Source organism: Protopterus annectens, chromosome 2.part1 (genome assembly GCF_019279795.1).
Source record: "Protopterus annectens isolate FY-2018-M chromosome 2.part1, PAN1.0, whole genome shotgun sequence".
Classification (NCBI taxonomy): Eukaryota; Metazoa; Chordata; order Ceratodontiformes; family Protopteridae; genus Protopterus; species Protopterus annectens.
This window is the reverse complement of record NC_056729.1, coordinates 1,835,368,236-1,835,389,513: the sequence shown is the minus strand read 5'-3', so window position 1 is coordinate 1,835,389,513 and position 21,278 is coordinate 1,835,368,236. Positions and strand designations below refer to the sequence as shown.

At 42.5% G+C, this 21,278-nt stretch overlaps 1 protein-coding gene across 3 annotated transcripts in view; it reads left to right on the top strand.

Moving 5' to 3' along the window:
• The window catches only part of AP2B1 (adaptor related protein complex 2 subunit beta 1), a 1,330,026-nt gene that overhangs the window by 183,882 nt on the left and 1,124,866 nt on the right, over nt 1-21,278 (top strand). For all 3 annotated transcript variants that reach the window (XM_044063279.1, XM_044063277.1, XM_044063278.1), the window contains exon 10: nt 6,922-7,037. In XM_044063279.1, coding sequence (XP_043919214.1) covers nt 6,922-7,037 — 116 coding nt within the window. The remainder of the gene's footprint in view (nt 1-6,921; nt 7,038-21,278) is intronic.

Below are 21,278 nucleotides of genomic sequence, written 5' to 3'. Positions count from 1 at the left end.
TCGCAGGCCGCTACTGACTCCCACGTGGAGTCGGCCATGCTGCTGGAATCTCGGATACTATTGCTTCAGATGGGTCCGGAGCTGCTGAGCAGGCACCGGCTTTTGAGGGTGTATTCAGACCTAAGCATCTTTACATTAAACCATCCTCCGCTTCAAAGGCAAAGACTAAAGCACCTTCTAAAGCAAAGAAACAAACTCAACAGCCACGTGTACAGGCCTCTATACCCAAAAAACAGACACTCAAAATGGCCGAAGACTTAATTACCTTGATCAGGGGTTCCCATACCCCTCCTGATAAGAGGCCTAGGCAAGAGCCTGACTATGAATCTTCAGATCAGGTTTCTATTTCTTTTGATTCCTCTTCTGATCAGGAATATTCTCTTCCCCCCTATGAGGATTCTGATGCTGAAGAATCTATACCTTCAGTTTCTCCTCCAGAGGACTATTCATTTGGGGAAACCTTGCATACCATGAGGGAGCATTTCCACTGGGAGAACCAAGATTTTTCAGAATCTAAAAAGAGGCTCAGGGATTTCCTTTTACTACCTCAACACAGGCCACTAGCCATTCCACCTGTGTTAGATATTGTAGATGTGTTTTCGGAGTCTAGTCTTACCCCTGACTCCTTACCTCCAGCTCCTGTTAAGCCTGACAGATATTACAGGGTTCTTGACTCTCCTAAATTTCTTTTTAAAAACCCTGCTGCAGCCCCAGAAACTATTTCACAAGGACCCAAAGGAGTTGAGGCTTCTGCTGCAAAAAACCCTACCCCTCTGACAGAGATTCTAGGGCACTGGATAGATGAGGAAAAAAGGTTTACACATCTGCTACCTTGGCTATAAAGGGCCTTAAACTGTCAGTTTCATATGTTCAAATATCAGCAACATGTCATGGCATTGCTTAAGCAGAAAATGTTGTTAAACTCTGAATGTGCAGAAAACGAGGAAATGCAGGATTTATTGCATGCAGCTGAACAAGTTGGAAAGCATACTTTGCAATGTGGTTTTGATTCTTTGGAGGCCTCCTGCAGGGCCGCAGTTACAGGTTCTGTAATCAAGAGGCATGCTTGGTTAAAGGAACAAAATCTGCCTGATCATGTCAAAGTTAAATTATTAGATGCACCTTTACAGCATGATACTTTGTTTGGTGTGAAGGCAGAGGAGTTGTTAAAGAAAATGGAAGACAAAGCTAAATCTATGCAAACTGTCAAAGATTTTTTACAAGTACAGCCACCTAGGTTTAGTAGACACTGGCCTACAAAGAATTGGTCATTTAGTGTGTCAGACAGACCTCAAAGGGGCAGATCCAGACGCCCTAGAGGCAGATCCCAGGCGCAAGGTTCCTACAGGTCAAAGCAATGGGGTGCTTCTACCTCCAAAGTTGGAGAAGACAATCACAACCATACAAGAAATAGTCCCAATGACTTCCCCCTGCCTGCACCAAGCACTTATCTCCTGGCAGCACCCTTAGGGGGAAAATTAGCACTTTTTTCTTAAAATTGGCACATTATAACCCAGGGCAAGTGGGTTCTAAATATCGTATCACAAGGGTACAAGTTCCATTTCCATACCCTGCCAAAAGCAAACGGTTGGCCAGATCTGCCAAAAAATCAATGGGCAGAAGCAGTAAAAACAAGTTTCATCCCTCATGGACATTGGGGGCCATTCAACAAGTACCAGAGCAAGAGCAGGAACAAGGATTTTACTCAAGACTGTTTCTGGTACCCAGAAAGGACAAGACCTGGAGACCAATACTGGACCTATCTATTCTGAACACATTCCAGGATATACCAAAATTTAAGATGATGACTTTGCAGCAGCTTCTGCCCATGCTAGGCAAGAACGCTTGTCTGGTGACTCTAGACCTAAAAGTGGCATACCTGCATGTCCCAATCAGACAATTATGCAGAAGATACCTCAGATTCAAGGCTGGCTCAATGCACTACCAATTCTCTGCACTACCCTTTGGCTTATCTACTGCGCCCAGGGTCTTTATAAAGTGCCTGGCACCAGTAATTACATTCTGCAGACAAAGAGGAATACAAATATATCCTTACTTGGACGACTGTCTAATTCAAGCAGAGAGCAAGGACATTCTTCTACAGCATCTGGCGTTTGTGAAAAGACTTCTAACATGCCTAGGGTACACAGTCAACGAAAAGAAATCAAAACTAGTACCCTCTCAAGAGATAATATTCCTGGGTGCAAGCTTAAATACAACTGCCCAGATGGCTTATCTCACGCCAGACAAACAAAGGCAACTGACTACCTATTTCAAAATGTTGGCAACAAGGGCCCAGTTGTCTGCAAGAAAAATTCTGCAGGCTTTGGGCTTCATGGCATCCTGCATCCTACTAATTCCATATGCAAGACTGCATATGAGGAAACTTCAGTGGTACCTAAAAAGTGTTTGGACTCAACATTGCCACAGCCTGGAAACAATGGTTACTCTCATTCCCTGCCTACAACAGGAGTTTCGATGGTGGGCAAAGGCTTGTCACCAAAACAAGGGACAGCCATTCACATTACCCCTAGCCAGGCAGACACTAACAACGGATGCATCAGATTATGCCTGGGGGGCCCACATGGCAGGAAGATGCATTCAGGGGACATGGTCCTCAACCCAAATGCATCTACATATCAATCAAAAAGAGATGCTAGCTGTTTAGAATGCCCTGACAGCCTTCAAGGACCTACTTCATCCGGGACAACTACTGATAAAGACAGACAACACCATGGTCATGTGGTATATAAACAAGCAGGGGGGCACACATTCTTACCCCCTTTGCAGACTAGCCATGACTTTGTGGGACACAGCATTAACTTACCAAGTACATCTGCAGGCACAGTTCCTGCCAGGAAGGAAAAAATACTCTGGCAGACGAACTAAGCAGAAACCTCATGGATCCCCACGAGTGGCAGCTGGATCCACAAGTCTTCAGCATGATAACAAGGAAATGGGGATGCCCGGACATCTATTCGCCTCCCCTCACAACTACCAAATAAAAAGATTCTGCACAAGGACTTATCACAGACAAGCATGGAAAGTGTCCGCCCTATCTTTCAGCTGGAAAAACCTATCGGTATATGCCTTTCCCCCACTGCCTCTCCTCCTCAAGGTGCTCCTAAAGGTCAGACAGGAGAAGCCAAAAATGATACTGATTGCCCCAGACTGGCCCCGCCAGTACTGGTTCCCAATCCTAAATAACTTGTCTCAATGCCCAGCTTGGACCTTACCTCAAATACCTCATCTACTGTCCCAGCAAAACAATCAGATCCTGCACAGCCAACTCAGGACTTTAAACCTGACAGCATGGCTGATAAGTTGGTCATACAAAACACACCTCTCAGTAAAGCTGTGATGGATGTCATCTTGGATGCCAGAAGGCCTAGTACTAGAAAATCTTATGCTGGAAAATGGAAGAGATTCTGTGCTTGGAACCAGGCACAAGGAACTGATACAGCTGTGCCAAATATTCCTCCAAGTTTGCAATACTTAACTGAGATGCTGGACAAAGGCCTATCTTTTTCATCTATTAAAATTTGTATCACTCATTTGAAAATAAAAATATTGCACATCCCGTGGTTACTTGCTGTTTTGAGACAGTAAAACAGAAACTAGTAATGCTTACAACCAAGCACTTTTTTTGTATGAGCTGCACTTTGTTCCAAGCTTAGTGCTAAGCCTTTGAACTACATTGTATAGGCCAATTGGCATTTTCTGCTCTCTGTGTCTCTTATTTATTTATTTAATTTAATTTTATATTGTTTTATTTTGTTTATTTATTTTTTTAAGAAGGGAATGTCTTATTCTCTGAAATCATGGTTGGTCTTAAGATTGCCTATGAAAAATGCCTTTCTGAACAAGTCAAGCCAGCCATGTTGATAGCTCTAATTTTACATACCATTGTGAGAGTGGTGCAGAGATGCGGGCTAGATGATGTAATTGGTAGTGGTGACCATTGCAAATGACAAGACACACAAGCAGCTGACATCCAGCATCAACAAACTCTACAATAAACACAAAACGTTGCTGTCCAAGAAAATAAAGGCAAGGCCCCAACAATAGAAAACACCCTCCTCTGCCTCAACAGGCAAATAAGACAACTTGTCAAATCCTCCGAGAGCTCCTTTGAGAGAAACTTATCAAATACAGGCAAGGATAACTTTAAGGTCTTTTACAGCTACATATGTAACATAAAGGGTAGGACCTAAGCATGTGCAGAACTAGTAGCCAACAGTATCACACACACTGACCCCACAGAGATGGCAAACCTGCCTAATGAATAGGTTTGGCAAAAATTTCACTTCCTCATCCCCTCCTAGATTACAACAAACCCTCCCCCAAACCCCCCACCCGCACCCTACATATCTGAAGAGCATGTCCTCAAAGCCCTGTCCAAGACGAAAAAAAATCGCCTGTACGGGACCAGATGACATCCCACGGTGTCTTCTAAACAAGCTAAAACATTTATTTATTTTAATTTATTTATTACATTTGTTTACCGGGAAATTCCGACTGGACACAAGTCCTTTTTCAGCGGAGGCCCAGGGAGAAAAGCTCCAAGTACAAAATTAGAAAACATGAACTAGCATCACCACTAAGTACCCTTTTCAGTCATAGCCTAAACACAGGTTTTGTTCCTGTAGAATGGAGAACAGCTACAGTTATTCCCCTCCACAAAGATGGCCTAGCAACAGACTCGGGGAACTACAGACCCATAAGCCTGACCAGCCTCATCTGTAAGGCCATGGGAAGTATCATTATGGACCTCATAAATAAAGACATAGCTGACCACCAAACCCTGCATCCTACCCATTTCAGCTTCGTGAAGGGCAGATCTTGCCTGTTGAATGTGGTGGATTTCTTTGAAAGTGTGACCAAGGCCATTGACGAGAGCAAATCACTGCACACAGCATACCTCGACGTGGCAAAGGCGTTCAACACAATCTCACATTCAGGCATTACCGATAAACTTAGCAAACTGAATGTAAACCCCTTCATTGTAAGATGGGTTGCCAACTGGCTCACAAATCGAACACACACTGTCAAAGTGGGTGACTCCACATCAGCCAACAGACCTATTACCAGCAGGGTGCCACATGGGTCAGTGCTGGGGGCCCTACTGTTTGGTATATACTTCTGAGAAGTTCAGGTCAAAACTAAGGGGTTATGGCTGACCAAGTTTGCAGACTACTGCAAACTAGGTGCAGTCATTGAAGCCTCAAATGATGTCGATATACAGTAGGAGGGTGTCATGCAGACCAGTGACTGATGTATTAGTCACAGTCTCAAACTGAATGCAAAGAAGTGCATCATCATTCTCTTTGGCTCAAACAATGTCCTTTCACACTGCCAAATCAACAGTAATACCTTAGGTACCCGTGAAGTGGTAAGGGACCTTGGATTACAGGTTGACCGAGACCTTAAATTCAACCACCATGTGTCTACCATAGTAAGAAAAGCTTTCCACGTAGCATGCTTGATTAGTAAAGGGATTGCCTCGAGAGCAAAAGAAGTTATAACCCCAGTATACTCGGCATTTATCTGGCCCATAATTGAGTATAACACCCCATTCAGCATGTACTGTGCTAAGCACTTGCAGCAATTAGAGAGGCCTCAGAGGTTTTTAATAAAGATCAAGGTGCTCCAGGAAGTGCCTCACTCAGACCAACTAAGGTCCCTGTCACTATACTCCATATCGTGTAGACTTCTTCTTAGGGGAAACTTATGCCTGGCCTACAGAGCAATGCAGGAGGCAAACCTAATTAACTTGCTACATATCCATAAATCAAGTGGGTGTAGGGCTACCCTTTCTAGGGACTTAAATAGGACATGGACAGGATTATCTCACAGCGACTGCCACATCTTTGGAACAGGCTTCCAATTCATGTGAAACAGAGTACCTCTATGTCACTGTTCAAGAGAAACCTGGATGAGTGGATGGGGCACCACAAATTCTTACCGGGAATAGTGCCCACAACCCTCCTGGACATAGGCAGTCATCACTAAATGTAATCTTGGATGTTGACTAGCACTCTTCTATGGGGTGAAATGGCTAGGCTGAAAATTATTTCCGGGTCGATAGCCTAGTAATCTCGTATGATCCTATGATTTTGCAGTTCCTGTGGTGCATTCTTACAGGCAGGAACACTTAAATTATTTAGAGACATTGTCATCTGTTATGAAGTGCAGAACTTAAAGTACTGTACCCTTTTCAGTTTGCTGAGCTTTGTGATGGTTAAGCCACGTTATAGCAGAAGAGCTTTGTGTGCTTGTCTTTGTTTAGGATTATTTATTTTTGAGAACGCAGTTGGGCTGGGGTCTGTAAATATTCCTAGCAAAGGCTGACTGCTGTTGAGTGAGCCTCCTTGGTCATTACTTTTGTCGTGGCATAACCTTCCTCTGAACTATTTGCAGAGAGGAAAGGAAAACTGCAAGCACTAACTTTTTAACCTCTTCTGTGCATTTCACTCTGTGGGTACCATTGCCTGCATTAGTATGCAGGCAATGTGTGTGTGTGTGTGTGTGTGTGTGTGTGTGTGTGTGTGTGTGTGTGTGTGTGTGTGTGTGTGTGTGTGTGTGTGTGCGCTTGTGTGTGTGCATGCGTGTGCTTGTGCGCGTGCTTGCGTGTGCGCTTGTGCGTGTGCGCGTGTGCTTGTGTGTGTGCATGCATTTTTCTTACAGTTTTTCCTGTAAAATAGTTGTGTTTGTATTTATTTCTATCTTTGATATGTCTGTTTTAAGCATTTAACAATATTTGCACCTATCTTCTTGTACTGATTTTTTTTTTTCAAATATATTCAATGACCATGTTCATGTGTGAAAAGGGGTCACTAGTGGCTAACTGAAAAAATGAAACTAGGTAGTATGAAGACTGATTACTTGAAAATGATGAAAAATCATTTGTTTTACTTGTAGCAATCTGCGGAGCGATGTGTGAGTACCCTGCTTGATCTGATCCAAACAAAGGTCAACTATGTCGTGCAGGAAGCCATTGTTGTAATTAGAGACATTTTTCGCAAGTACCCTAATAAGTAAGTTGAACTTTTTCTTATTTGAATGGCAGTTGTGTGATTTACATAGTTCAGCTTTAAATGCTTTGGTTTGCATTGTTTTTTTTGTTATAGTGACAGAGTTTTGAAACAAATGTTTGTATGACAGAAGGGTGAAACTAGAGCATTCCTTTTTTTCTTATTTAATTACATTTGGTTCCTGATCTGATAGTTCTGATATGCACATATTGTTGCAGAACCTTGTAGTCTTCCTCTATGCAGGTATAGTTCATTGTTGGTTAAGCCCTTTCATATGCTTGCTGGATCTGGGGTGTATTGCCATCATTTTTGTCACAGGCTACCGATTGCCTTTGTTAGCAAATCCATACTTCCCTCCATGGTAACATTGCAGTCTGAGAATTTGAAATTCAGCATTTTCTGTGAAACTCATCTCTCTCATTTGCTCACTTTTTCTTTGAGATAGTGACCAAAGAATCTCTTCCATTAAAAGCATGTCATCTGAACACACTCAAAAGTCTAATGGTTACATACACACAGAAAATAAAGTGTCAGAATAAGACTTAAGAATCAGTCTGATATCTGCAGTTTTCTAAGGTAACCTACAGCAGCCACATTTCCATCCTGTATTCTACCCCCGAAAGTATATTAAAATGTAGATTTCACCTGTTCTTGCTTCAGTAAGTGGCAATATGAATGAGTCTTGTTTTGTTGACTGGGCACTTAAGAGAATGTGCCTTTCTCATGTTATGCAGCCTAGGAGTTGATTAGCAGGGGTGTAGGTGTGGAGATTTGCCTCCTACTTTACAAAGGCTATTGCTTTTGTTAAGTTTTTTGGTTGACCAAATTTGCTCACGTCCTACCCATGAAATGGGACTTGGTCATGTCAACAGTATCACTTAGCTTCTATTACCCAGTAGTTTAATTGATGCCAACTGTCTAGCACCATACTTCTCAATCTCTAAGCAAAAGAACTCTGGACAAAGCCAAAACAATGGGGGACAAAGGCGCAAAAATCATGGACAGATTTTAAATATTGCTCTTTTAAACTTGGAAAGTTGCCCAAATAGCAAGTTTTGTATTAGCATGCATTTCCTGATGGATATGAAGTCTGCAATTCCAATGTTTCACTTTATTTAGTAACTTCAATCCTCCATAATTTGCTAGAAACCCTCTAATTTTATGATGAACAGACCAAAAATTTGAGAGCTATGTCTAGGACTCTTGTGAGAATATGTTTTATTTCTTGTCATGTCAGGTTTAAATTATTTTCCCATAATATTGTTGTCATGCAGTCTTCCACCTGCCCTGTCTTTTCTTTCCAGTTTAGTACCATCATATTTTCTTCTGTTATTAATATACCCGTATGTTCCCTTTTATTCTTTCTGTTTTCAAGTGAAAAATGTTGAGCTCTCTCAGTTTGGATTTCTGTGCTGTACCCCCATTCACTGTAATATGCTAGTTGCAATTCTCTGTGGCACGAGATCTCCAGAGTGATGCACAGGGAAACAAATGTGGCTTTACTAATACCTGATTAAGGAGCCTTTTTGTCGTCCTGTGCCTAAATTCCTCCCTTGTGAAATAAATTTTGGTGTATAATTCACCTTTGCCACTTTTTTCGCAATGTGCTTGATAATTAAGATTTTATTTTTAATGATAACCTAAAGCAAGGAAAAGCCCTTGGGGTTATGTAATGTGTTACCCTCCAGTTGCATATCTGAGCTTGAGTTGTTGGCTAAATAAAATACCATGTAGTTGGATGGTTTAAAAAAAAAAGGCAGCTGCTTTTTAGAACAAGCTTCATTCTACTATTGTCATTTTTAGTGTTTGCTTTCTCAGCTGTTACCACTTGCAGGCTAGTATCATTCACAAAGAGATAAATTCAGTTTTTGATTTTCTGAGATCGGAGGTAAACATTGAGCAATGCTGTATTGAAGACTGATCACTGTGAAAAATCTCTAATAACGTTCTGTGTTCTGTATTTGTGCAATATTTTATGTATTTGATTATTTGTGCTTGTGAAAAATTTCAGTAAAAAGAAGTTAACTGTCTATGTCCCTCTCTTCCTTATTTTCCAGACACACTACTTTTTACACAGTTCCTGTGGGTTTTTTATTCTAGCCATACAACTTTGTACCACAATCTTCTGCTTGCTTACTCCTTTCTTCAGGTGTGTTTTCAGTAGCACTCCGAGTGGATTACTTAAACACCTGTCAGTTCATTCTGTGATCTTTAGTGGTGTATTTGTCCTTTTTTTGGTTTTCGTTTATACACTGTAGTGCCTTCTCCAATATTTCAACTTTTATATCCTCATCTGCCAAGTTTCCCTTGTTAACATCTTTCCCTCCTGGCTGATCTTGTCATATTTATCTAGCACAGAATACGAATTTGGATTTTTGTGTGTGATCTCTGACTTCATTGTCTCTTCCCATTCCTGTGTAGTTCCCTTGTCTCCCTCTCTCCTCTTTTCCACTCCTTTACATATCTGAAAAAATAGTTGTTTTTTGTGCTTTGACATTTGCCTTTAATCTTCCTTTGCTACCCCCTTTTCCTTTTTCCCTTTATTTCCTTGTTTCTAGAATGTGAATATCTGATATTAATCCTCATTCATTCCTTACGTATGGGTATCTGTTCTGACCTCGGAACCGAGCCAGCCATCTTCCAACCTCGTGTCAGCTACAAACTCTCGAGCTAAAACTCTTACCCAGAATTCCCCTCTCCCCGTTACCCCAGATTTCGTTTGCCGCATCGCCATTCAGTCGTGTCAAGCTACTTCTCTTGAGCCAAGTATAATATTTTGTTGTCATAATAGTCTAAAACAACTTTTTCTCTCAGAAAAGTTTCTAAATTGTTTTCTCTTACCTTATCACATTTAGTGACTATCCCTTCTTGAAATTTTTCAATCTTTTTTACCGCGAGGTATCTTCTTCTATACTGTCTTTGGTAGACCCCTTTTCTCCATTACCTTCGGGTATTTCATGTACCATTGCTGGTATTCTTTCTGATTTCCTTCTTTCCTATCCTGGCAGATAAAAAAAAAAGGTAGTCCAGGATTTGAGGTATTCAGATTGTGGCCATAAATTACCTACTTCAGATGCACATTCTCTGTGTGTCTATTGCTTGGGTGTGCCTCGTTTATCAGTTGATCCACCCTGTGGAATTTGTAAGAACTTCTCTAACAGGACGTTGATTGAGAGGAAAAATTAAATTGTTACTGAAGGGGCTAATCAAATCTCCTTTTTCAGAGGCTATTTCTGGGTTGGAGGCTTCAACCCCTCCAAGATCCCATAAGAAAAAGACTGATGATCATTCAAAGACCAAATCTCTTCCTTTGTCCCCGGCTGGGGACTCCCACCAACCGAGACCCAAGAAGGCTAAGCTTTCTACTTCGGATCTGACTCTTTCGGCTACAGCGCTTTCGGTGCCTAGACCTTCGGCACTGAGGCCATCGGTGCCATCTGTGATTTCGGCACAGACTAGTGTGCCCTTTACCATATCGGTACCGAGGGGCTCCTCTGTTCAGACCTCTCTACCTGCACCGACTATCCATTCGGCGCAGACTGTAACCACATCGGCTCCGACACCTTACCCGGAACCGACAACTCCGTTATTGACACCGATTTTTTCGGTCCCAGCCTCTGCACTGACCTTATTGTTGGTGCAGACTTATCCCGCCCCCCCAGGACCTATCCTTCCTTGGGAGGTGATCACCCTTTGCCAAAGACCCCTACTTATTCCCCTCCTTCATTGCCTTTGAAGCCCCTTGATGTTGCACAATCCTCCCCCTCTATGGTTCCCTTTATGGACCTCACTAAGGAACTGCAGTTGCCTTCGTGGCAGGAGAGTTTTGCTACGACCCAGGATGTCAGCTGTGACATACGTAATTTGGTATTTCACAGCCATCCAGGGACTCTGAGTCGGCAGGCTGAGCCACTTAGGGGAGGGGTGACCCCTGTCCTGGACACTCGCCCCTCTTCAGGTGGACCGGCCTTCCAACTAATGAAGAAGGCGTTGGCGTCTGCTGACGATACTGTGCTATCAATCTCCCTGCCCTCCTCTGGACTGCAATGTACTCAAGTCGCTCCTAGCGCAAGGGCCTCAGGATATACTGCCAGAGGAAACCCCTTTTGCGTTGTCTTCCCCAGCTTCTCCCTCTGAGGAAGTTCATCGAAAAAGCTTGTGCAAGAGGAAGCACATGGACTCCACAGAGAGGTGACTGGCAGCCCTCTAACCCGACCTCTGAAGAGTCTGTGTTCCTGAAGGCTTTTCGCACCCAGCCCCCTATCTCCTGGGTTACTCCACCTGCCGATGAACTGGTCTGGCTCGTCTTGCAGCGTGCTTGGTAGGCACCTGACACAGTTGAGACCATTCCCCGGAGGCCAGATAAAATTTTGTCCCCTCCTGCTACTGACCCCCATTGGTCCAAAGGTCTTCCTGTAGATGCTCTGGTGGTGGCGGCCGCAACCAAGAAAGACCTGGCTGAAGAAGAAAGCCAGAATGTCCATCCACCCAACAAAGAATCACGGGCTCTGGACAGAATAGGAAAGCTTCCTTTGGCATCAGCGACCTTTGCAATCAGGTCCCTGAATTATATGGCACACTTTACCAGGCTTCAAAGAGATTTAGTATCTGAGCTGTCTGAAACATTGGCTGGTGCCGTGTCTGATGAGGTCCGTGACAAAGTGGGCTCTCAGCTGGCTACCATTGAATCGATATCAATCTCCTCCATGCACCTGATATCTCACGCATCAGAAGGAGCAGGTAGAGCTGCGAGTTCAGGCATTGTTTTGAAACGACACGCCTGGATGCGCTTATGTAATTTTGCGAAACCCTTCAAGGCTTCCTTTCTCAATGCTCCCATCGAAGCCTCTTCATTGTTTGGACCCAAGGTTAAAAGCACACTGGCCAGATGTGAACAGGATGGTAAGACCCTTTCTGCCATGTGTGTCGGTTATTCTTCTCCTCAACGTGCTTTCTACAGAAACCAGAAGAGTGGGAAGATGTGATACAAAATGTCTCTGGGTCCTTTCTGTGACACACAGGCTGAGTTCTCCCCTAGAGGCAGAGGGGGAAACTCACAAGGAAGACGCCCTTTTTGGGGCAGAGGGGGTCCACATAACCAGGGTTCCAGGGACTTCTTTCCTGGTCAATCCTACCAGCGATCCTGAAGAGCGGCCCAACTCCTTTTCTCTGGAGGTAGTTGGGGGTTGTTTCTCCTTGTACCCTTCTGCCTGGCTAACCATCACCACCGACTTTTGGGTGCATACGATAATAACCAGAGATTACCATATTCCCTTCGATCTTTGTCCTGCAGCCCCCCACCAACAAACTTACCCGACGTTCCACCCAGTCAAAGGGAAGAAGCAGCTCTAGAGATAGCAAAGCTGCTAAGAAAAAGTCATCCATATAGTCCCTCCCGACCATATAGGATCCGGATTCTACTCAAGACTATTTTTGGTGCTAAAGAAAACCAGGAAATGGAGACCAATTTTGGATCTCAGTGTATTGAACAAGTTTGTAAGAGTACAAAAATTCCAGATGGTCACAATAAAGTCTATCCTCCCGCTTTTGGAAAAAGACGATTGGATATGCTCGATAGATCTTCAAGATGTGTACTACCACATATGTGGACAGGCCATCAAGAAGATTTCTGCGCTTCTGTGCAGGAGCCAGTCATTACCAGTTCAGAGTACTGCCCTTCGGACTCTCTACAGCCCCCAGAGTGTTCACAAAGTGCATGGCAGTCGTCATAGCTCACTTGCAACTACAAGGATTCCAGGTGTTTCCATACCTAGACAACTGGCTCATCTCCGCCCCTACCAGACATCTATTGGAAGAAGCCCTGGCATACTGTCTCCTCGCTGCAGAAAGGCTAGGCTTAACCATAAACTGGCAGAAATCCAATCTCGCACAATCTCAGTCCACAGAATTCATAGGGGTCATATTGGATACAAAGAATTGCAGAGCACCCATTCCAGAGCACAGAATTCTAAGGATAAAGTAACAACTGATCCAAATCCTTTCAAGGGAGAAATCCACAGCTCACTCTATCCTACAACTGTTGGGTTCCATGGCAGCCTCCATTACCATTGTCCCCCTGGCCAGGTTTCACATGAGGCTTCTACAATGGCTACTGCTCACCCAATGGTATCCTTTTCAGCATCCTGTTTCAGCCAAGATTCGAGTAACTCACAGGTGCAAACAGGATTTAAATTGGTGGATGACCCACAACCCTTCACAATGGTCTCGTCCCTTCTCCCCCCAGCAGCCCAAGGCTACAGTGACCATGGACGCCTCCCTGATGGGGTGGGGGGGGCTATGTCAGGGACAGACAGTCCAAGGCACTTGGTCCAAATTGGAGACCCAACTGCATGTAAATGTTCTAGAGCTGAGGGCAGTGCTTCTGGCGTTGAAAGCATTTCATCCCCTGCTGCCGTCTAGGACTATTGCGATACAATCAGACAACATGGCGGTGGTCTGGTACGTCAACAAACAGGGCGGAACCAAATCTTCCCCACTTTGTCAAGAGGATATGGCAGTGGGCGATGGCTACCAACCATTTTCTTCTAGCAATGCACATTCCCAGGAGTTCCAACGTGATAGCAGACAGACTCAGCAGGTGCATTCTTCAACCTCACAAGTGGTCCCTGAATCTCTTGATAGTGCAGAGATCTTCCACTGCTGGGGCCTTCCTTGCTGTGACCTCTTTGCATCCCCGACCAACTTCAAATGCAGCAACTACTTCGCCCTGATTCCCCCTCTGGGACAGTCACCCAGGGATGCTCTAGTCCATGATTGGCCCTCTAGTCTTCTTTATGCATTTCCACCTCTGCCCCTCATTCCCCAGTTTCTGAAGAAAGCCCGTCGGTTGAAGAGCAAGGTGATCCTCATAGCACCATATTGGCCTCGTCAGATTTGGTTCCCCTTCCTTTGGCCTCATCTGCTAGATCAACCATGGATTCTTCATCCAACCCCGGGGTTGATCTCCCATCCACAGAATCGGATTCATCCCAACTTGGACAGACTGAAGCTCACAGCTTGGCTCCTCCAATTCCCTTGATTGCCAGGCAGAATGATCTTTCTTTACCAGTACGGGACATTCTTATTGCATCTCATAAGTCTTCCACTAGAATTACTTATCTAAGCAAGTGGAAAAGATTTACCTGTTGGCTGAAAGAAAAGCAAGTAGATCCTTTTTCAGCACCAGTGTCGATAGTACTAGAGTATCTAGCCGATCTGTTTCAATCGGGTCTATCGGCCTCTACCATTAGAGTTCATTTGGCTGCAGCATCTAATTTCCATGAGGGTGTCCAATACTCCTCTCTTATGTCTCACAAATTATGCAAGACCTTCATAAAAAGTGTGAATCATCTGAAGCCCCCTTTTAGAGAACCTATTCAACCACGGGGCCTGTCATTAGTTCTACAAGCTCTGACAATGCCACCTTTCGAACCAGCTGCTTCATGCGACCTCAGATATTTGTCATGGAATACCTTGTTTGTTGTCGCCATTACTTCTGCCAGACGTATCTCTGAGCTTCAAGCCTTATGCATCAAGAGTCCATACTTGATTTTTCATAGAGGTAGAGTGTCTTTGAGACCTTATCCTTCCTTTCTGCCAAAAGTGATTTCTGAAATGTCCATTAATCAAACCATTGAATTGCCAGTTTTCTTCCGCAATCATTCAAACAAAGGAGAGTATTGCCTACATAACCTAGATATTCACAGGCAAATTTGCTACTTGAATAGGACTAAGGCCTCTCGTAAATCAGACCAGTTATTTTTGGCCTATTCTGGACCTAGATTCGGATGTGCTGTTGCTAAGGTCACATTGGCTAGATGGTTGAAAGACCTTGTGACCTTCATTTATACACAACGTAATATTCCATTGCCGACTACCATCAAGGCTCATTCAACAAGGTCGGTGGCAACTTCTGTTGCCTTCCATGCCAGAGCTTCTTTACATGACATCTGTGCAGCTGCAACTTGGGCTACGCCTCATAGCTTCATCAATCATTGCAAATTGGATTTGGCCTCCAGGGGAAGAGCATCTTTTGGTTCTGTGGTGCTCAGGAATGTCCTTCCATGAGAGCCTCCCAGGAATAGAGGTAGCTGATGACTCTGTCCCATATGTAAGGAATGAACGAGGATGAACAATATCGGATAAAGAAGTTGTCTTACCATAACGTTCCATCTGTATTGTTGATCCTTGTTCAGTCATTACGACCCTCGCTCCTTCCCCCTCCTGTGGCTTCTAGTGGATCTCTCCATCCGGTTCTTTTAGGCCATTTGACCAGAGGTAGCCTCTACCTTCTTTTGACTTGCAAACTCAATCTGAGGTAACAGGGGGAGGGGAATTCTGGGTAAGAGTTTTAGCTCAAGAGTTTGTAGCTGACACGAGCTTGGAAGATGGCTGGCTCGGTTCCGAGGTCAGAACCGATACCCATACGTAATGACTGAACGAGGATCAACAATACAGATGGAACGTTATGGTAAGACATAACTTCTTTATCTATTCAGTCTCCCAAATCTTTCATTCCCACTTTTCCTTTCTAACTCCATGGTATAGAGAAGGAAGTTGGCTTCCTGCTTCTTTTTTGCTTTTGCTACTCAAACTATTTTTCATCTTCGAATGCTTTTTTGATTTTCATAGTTCTTCCACCCCTTTGCTTTCCTACTAGTTTTAAAAAACATTCATTATAAAAGCACAACTTTGTTATAGTACTCTTTCATCATTACAGCTCCAGTTCCTCATTGCCTTCCAATCACCGTATTTGTCTTTGTTGCATGGTCATTATTGGCCCATGGTGCGTTGACCATAATTTTCCTCCCATCACTTCTGCAGTAAAGAATCAAAAAATCTTCCTTTATCATTTGCAGCAAAAGTAAAAAACGAGCAGTCAACCGACACACAGCTTCACTAAAACGACATTTATTATTTAAAATCGGTAAGCGCTTTCCCCACCAAACTAGTGGGTTCATCAGACCAATGAAGCCACCAGTTTGGTGGAGAAAGCGCTTACCGATTTTAAATAATAAATGTCATTTTACTGAAGCCATGTCTCAGTTGACCGCTCATTTTTTTACTTTTGCTGCTAGTTTTGCTTGTTTTCTTGTGCGGTAGACCATTTACCTGTTTGGTGGTTTGTGGTATCTGGTTTTCCTTTATTATTTCTTCAAATGTTTCTGCTTTTAATACTTCAGTATGCCTGTTATTTCTACCTGCCATTAATGCCAGAATACTCCATTGCAGACAGCATGGTAAGAACAGAATTTGGTTGTACCTATGCCAAAGAGATTGAACATGATCCTCTGGTCTTACAAAGATTATGAATCTTGGGTGAATGCAGTTTTGGCTGACTCCACATTCCCATTGGTGGCAGCAGTACTCAAAAGAGAACTCTTAAGTGATAGTTAATGGATGGACCAACTGTCTTAAGGAGTCTAATGTACAGGACCATTTTACCACGCGTATGTATGCATCCAGTACCTTGTATTAGCACACTTAATTAGATGGCACACACAGCTTTCAGTGTGGACTGGTTGACAGGATGTCCAGCACATTGAAAAAGTTGATGCATGGTGATCTACAAAGAATTTGGATGGTAATGGTAAAGTTAATCTTTCCTTCTCTGTTAGAGGCAACTGAATGTAGTCTTTGTACTTCCAGGACACATACCTGCACATCAGAATAGTCAAGGAATTTGGGAAGTGTCTGCACGTCTAGGATAGGAGCCAGTCATTTTCTGTTCAGGGCTCTACCACTTGGTTTCACTACAGCCCCTAGGGTGGTCAACAAATGCTTGGCTGTAGTACCAGTTTGCTTGAGACTGTTGGGATCCAAAGTTCTCTAATTTGGATAACTGGGTTCTGGCTGTCCCCACAAGGAGGAAACATTGGTACAAGTGAGAGAGACTTTTTTTGTTCCAACTCTTCCAGTTCTTAGAGATCTTGGCGAACATTACAGATTCTTAGATAGAACCACTGCAGACACTGACATTTCATAGGATACTGCTAAAGCACTCTGCCTTGTTCAGCCAGGCCCCCACAGGGCAGAATGGTAGCCTTTCAGTCCCAAATTCTTCTTCTTTCCTCAGAACTAATGACAGCAGGTCTCTGTCTGAAGGTTTTTGATCTAAAGGTAATGATATTATTCATTGTGCCCATCCTTATGAACATGTACTTGATAGGTCTACAGTGGACCGTCAAAATTCAGTGGGTGTATTGTACTGAGTTCCTGGTGACCCATATCTGCATATTATGTGTGTGCTACCCCTTTAATCCTGGTTGCAATCCTGGTTGCATCACCATTTTATTCCCATCTTGCTGTGAATAAACTCCTCTCCCATACCTTCCTGACTGTGATGGTCATCATGGACTCGCCTACCTTTGGGTGGTGTTGAGAGAGAATTTAGGGCACAGTCTAAGGGACTTACTTTGCCATAGGATAAGGACCTTTTTTCACATCACTATCCTAGAGCAGGCCTTTAAGGATTCTGTACCCCAATATGTGATTGCCATCCACTCAGACAATATCAACAAGGAAGAAGGAATTTCTCAGTAGATGTTTGTGCTTTTGTGACATGTGCTTCTTTGCACTTTTTATAAAGACACTGCAAGCTGGGCATGATCTCATGGTGTAGGTCTGCCTTAGAGTCTAATGACAGCAAAGATGTTAAATCTTGGTACTGTTTAAGAAGAACAGCGGGGGACTCTGTCTTGGTTATTGAAGTATAAAAACACACAAAAACTTCTGAACCACAAAGAAGAACACTGCTGTGACCCGTGATCAGGAGCTGCAAGTTAGCACCAACTCAAAAATGACAGTTTACCAAGGTTTCGTCTTTAATAACCAGACTTCTTGGTTGTTGAAGTGTAAGGACTGAATTATGTAATGTGCAAAGATTATCTACTTACCATAACAATGGATCTTTGTATTCCATGGCTGTCCATTTCAGCATGCCTGTCCACCTTCCTCTTGCTGTGCCAGGTGTAGGCCTGGGGGATACTTGAGAGAGTTGGAGTTGTATATGCAGAAATATTTATTGTACTCGGTTAGTAGTTCTATGTATGTTATTAATGATAATTCATTATTGTGCTCACGTTTTATGGGCACTTATGAGATCTGGAGGGATAAAGAGATGCAGAGCATTATGGGAATTGAGGAAGGAACTATAGTCATGGAAAGTCTTGAAGGTGCCATGTGGACTGGTGCTTGTGGCAGCTAGCCCTGTGCTGTTAAAGTGGACTTTCAGGGATCACGAGGATCTATTGTTACAGTTAAGTACATGGTTTTCATATGCGGTGCTAAATCAAAATACGTGCCAAGGGCTAAATGATTGACATCTACTGCATGTTCCTCATTCAGGGTATTAGTAAATTGGTTTTAGAACTGTTGCAAATTAAAGCTGGGCAAGCTTTCTGTAAGGAAGCCATATTGAGACAAATCCAAATTTCATAAAAAGTGTAGAAATGAAGTCTAATAATGTTCTCTGAAAAGTTACTGCTCAAGCTTATGGGCTTGTGGCGACTTGCATTATAAGCGTCCCCATTTTGTGAGTGACCCACCAAGGAAGAGTCTTCACTGTGTAAAACCGAAAACCTTCTGTATACATCAGGCTTGATTTTAAGGCCCATGTTCCTAAAGTATAGCCAAACAATCCACTTGTGTTGTACGGACAAGGCCAAAAAAAAAAAAAAAATCGAAACAGGCAAGTCTATAGCTATTGGGGTATGGCTTTATTGGCTTGATTGTACCCATAAAGACTTAAAAATAAATAAATACAAATAAATAAATAAAAATAAAAAATCATGGACCTTCAGAAGTGATGTAGCTGCAACACTGGCATGTCCTTAAAGGGTAGTTTGCTTATGTTCCGTGAGCCCTCACTACAGGAGAGTTAGAATTTTGCACAGTGAAGACTCCAGGTTTGCTAGGTCTTTCTTGCAGATTTTACTGAATAGTTTGTGAGCTTTTCACCCTTTGGTTTACATTTTTGTGAATGGAGACCACTATAGGGGATTTCCAGATATTAAAGAAGTGTATTGGTAACTGTCTTTTTGCTGAAAAAAACTATATTTAAGCATGGAATTAATGCCCCACCTATCTTTTTAATACTCATTTACTCTCTCAGGACCAGCTGCTGCATCCTTTTTAACTTTTTTATAGCTGTCTGTACATCCCCCTGATTTATAACAATGTATACTTGATTTGACTTACTTTCTACCTCATCAGGGACATTAGTTGATGAACTGTTATCCTTAAGCTGTTGGCAGACATTTCTGATCTACTTTTGTCATTAATAATGTAATTACCATTGGAATGCAATGCAGTCATGTGGAAATTTTCACAGGAGTGTGGTAGTACATGTCTAAAACTGCCTACTTGTTAGCTGAAGTGAAGGTCGATAACTTGTGCTTATAGTCCTTAATGTTTCTTTTACTCAGCATTGTTTTTGATCTAAGTTATCACTTTTTGTTGCGTCTTTTCTTATATTTTCTGTAAATTCACCAATTATGTTATTTCTTCTTTGATTGTTTTTTGATTGCCTACTCTACCAAGGAGGTTCAAAAATGTTAATGCGTATGGGTTTTGGTATGGAACATATTGTTATAAAAAGTACAAGGACAATCCTTAGTATTTACATTTGCAATTTGTGCCTTTCAGTTCCACGTTTGTGTAGCCACGGCAAGATTGAAGTATAGCTTTACTGATAACCCAGCAGTATTATAGCACAAGCTGTATTATCTCTATGGTTACCTGCCTTTACCCTCCCGCATCTGCCATAAAGGTCTGATTGCCTAATTGTAGCAGCATTGTGCAATATGCTAGCTTAGTAAATTCTTAACCCAGACTACATCTAAAGTATTGTGACATCAGGTGGGATCTTGAGCAATTTTTGAGTAAAGCTAAGTTGAAGGATATGCTCGAAAATGTCCTGATAACCACAAACTTGATATTGAATTGGTTTCCATGCAGACCTAGGCTGTTCATGTCTCCTTCTCTAATACAGCTCTCTACCCCAAAGCAAGTTATAAGTGAGGTAAGAAAGTTATCGACCTTTTCCATTTAATATTAATTTTCATAATTTCATCCTCAGGATTGTTACATGTAGTTTGATGCAGATTAGATCTTCCCACTGTAAAGATGGATTCTCCATCACCTGAAGAGAATAAAAGCCTTTGAACCGTGGTAAATTAAATGCGAGAGTTCTTGGATTAAGCTATGTTTCATTAATAGTTATGACATACTTTATCTCAACTACCTTTTCCCTAATCTCCATGAAGTTGGTGTTAAGACATGAAAAATTTGTAAGCACCTCTAGCAGTACTTTCTGAATGTTAGTGTTTTGGACTGGTCTAAAAAAAACTTAACACCTTTCGTAATTTGTGCAAACAGTTTCTTTTCCATGTCCCCTTGATGGATCTGATCTTCCCTAAATTACAGCTGCTTAGTTAGTAAACCTTCCCACAAAATGTAAAACTACTCCTGTAAGTTGAAGAAAGGCACTTTAATTCACTGATGAAAATACTTGCTTGCTTCTGCTGGGAATATGTTAAAGGATATTCTGGAAGGATATCTGTGAAACTACTGAAAAGCCCATCTGAAGTTGTTAATCTTCTTCCTATTCATTACTGATGGGTTCGGTTCCGAGTTGGCCTAATACCAAGCTCGCGTACACCAAAAACTGTCGAGTTAAGCTGCTACCCACAATGCTCTTCTCCTAGTTACCTCAGATCTCATTTGCCGCACAGCCATATAGCAGCGTTTCACCAAGCTCTCCAGCTATGTGCTGTATTTTTTAAAAATGTTCAGTATTTTATAAGTTTTTTCTCTTAAAAACTCTACTGTACCTACTTATCTTAACCAGCTCTACCCACGGGTATCTTCTTTTTACCATTATTGGTAATGCCCTTCTTTAGCCTTGTGGTATTCTCAATACATTGTTGGTATTTTCTTCTTTTCCTTCCCTTCTCGATCCCTTTTTGGGTTGTTGAATTGTTTTTTTGTTTTTTTTTTTTCTTCTGAGTATGTCTGAAAAGAAAGGGACTTCGGGGTTTAAGCATTGCACTTCCTGCAATGAAAAACTCCCTAATAGCGACCTGCATGAGGAATATGTATATTGTCTGGGGAGTTCCACACTTACCTGTGAAACTTCCCTGTCAGATTTATGTCAGTTTCAGTCAGCGGACGCTAAATGAAAGAAGAAATAAACTTATTTTGAAAGGCCTTCTTCCTTCTCCTTTTTCTGAGGCCCTTTCTGCG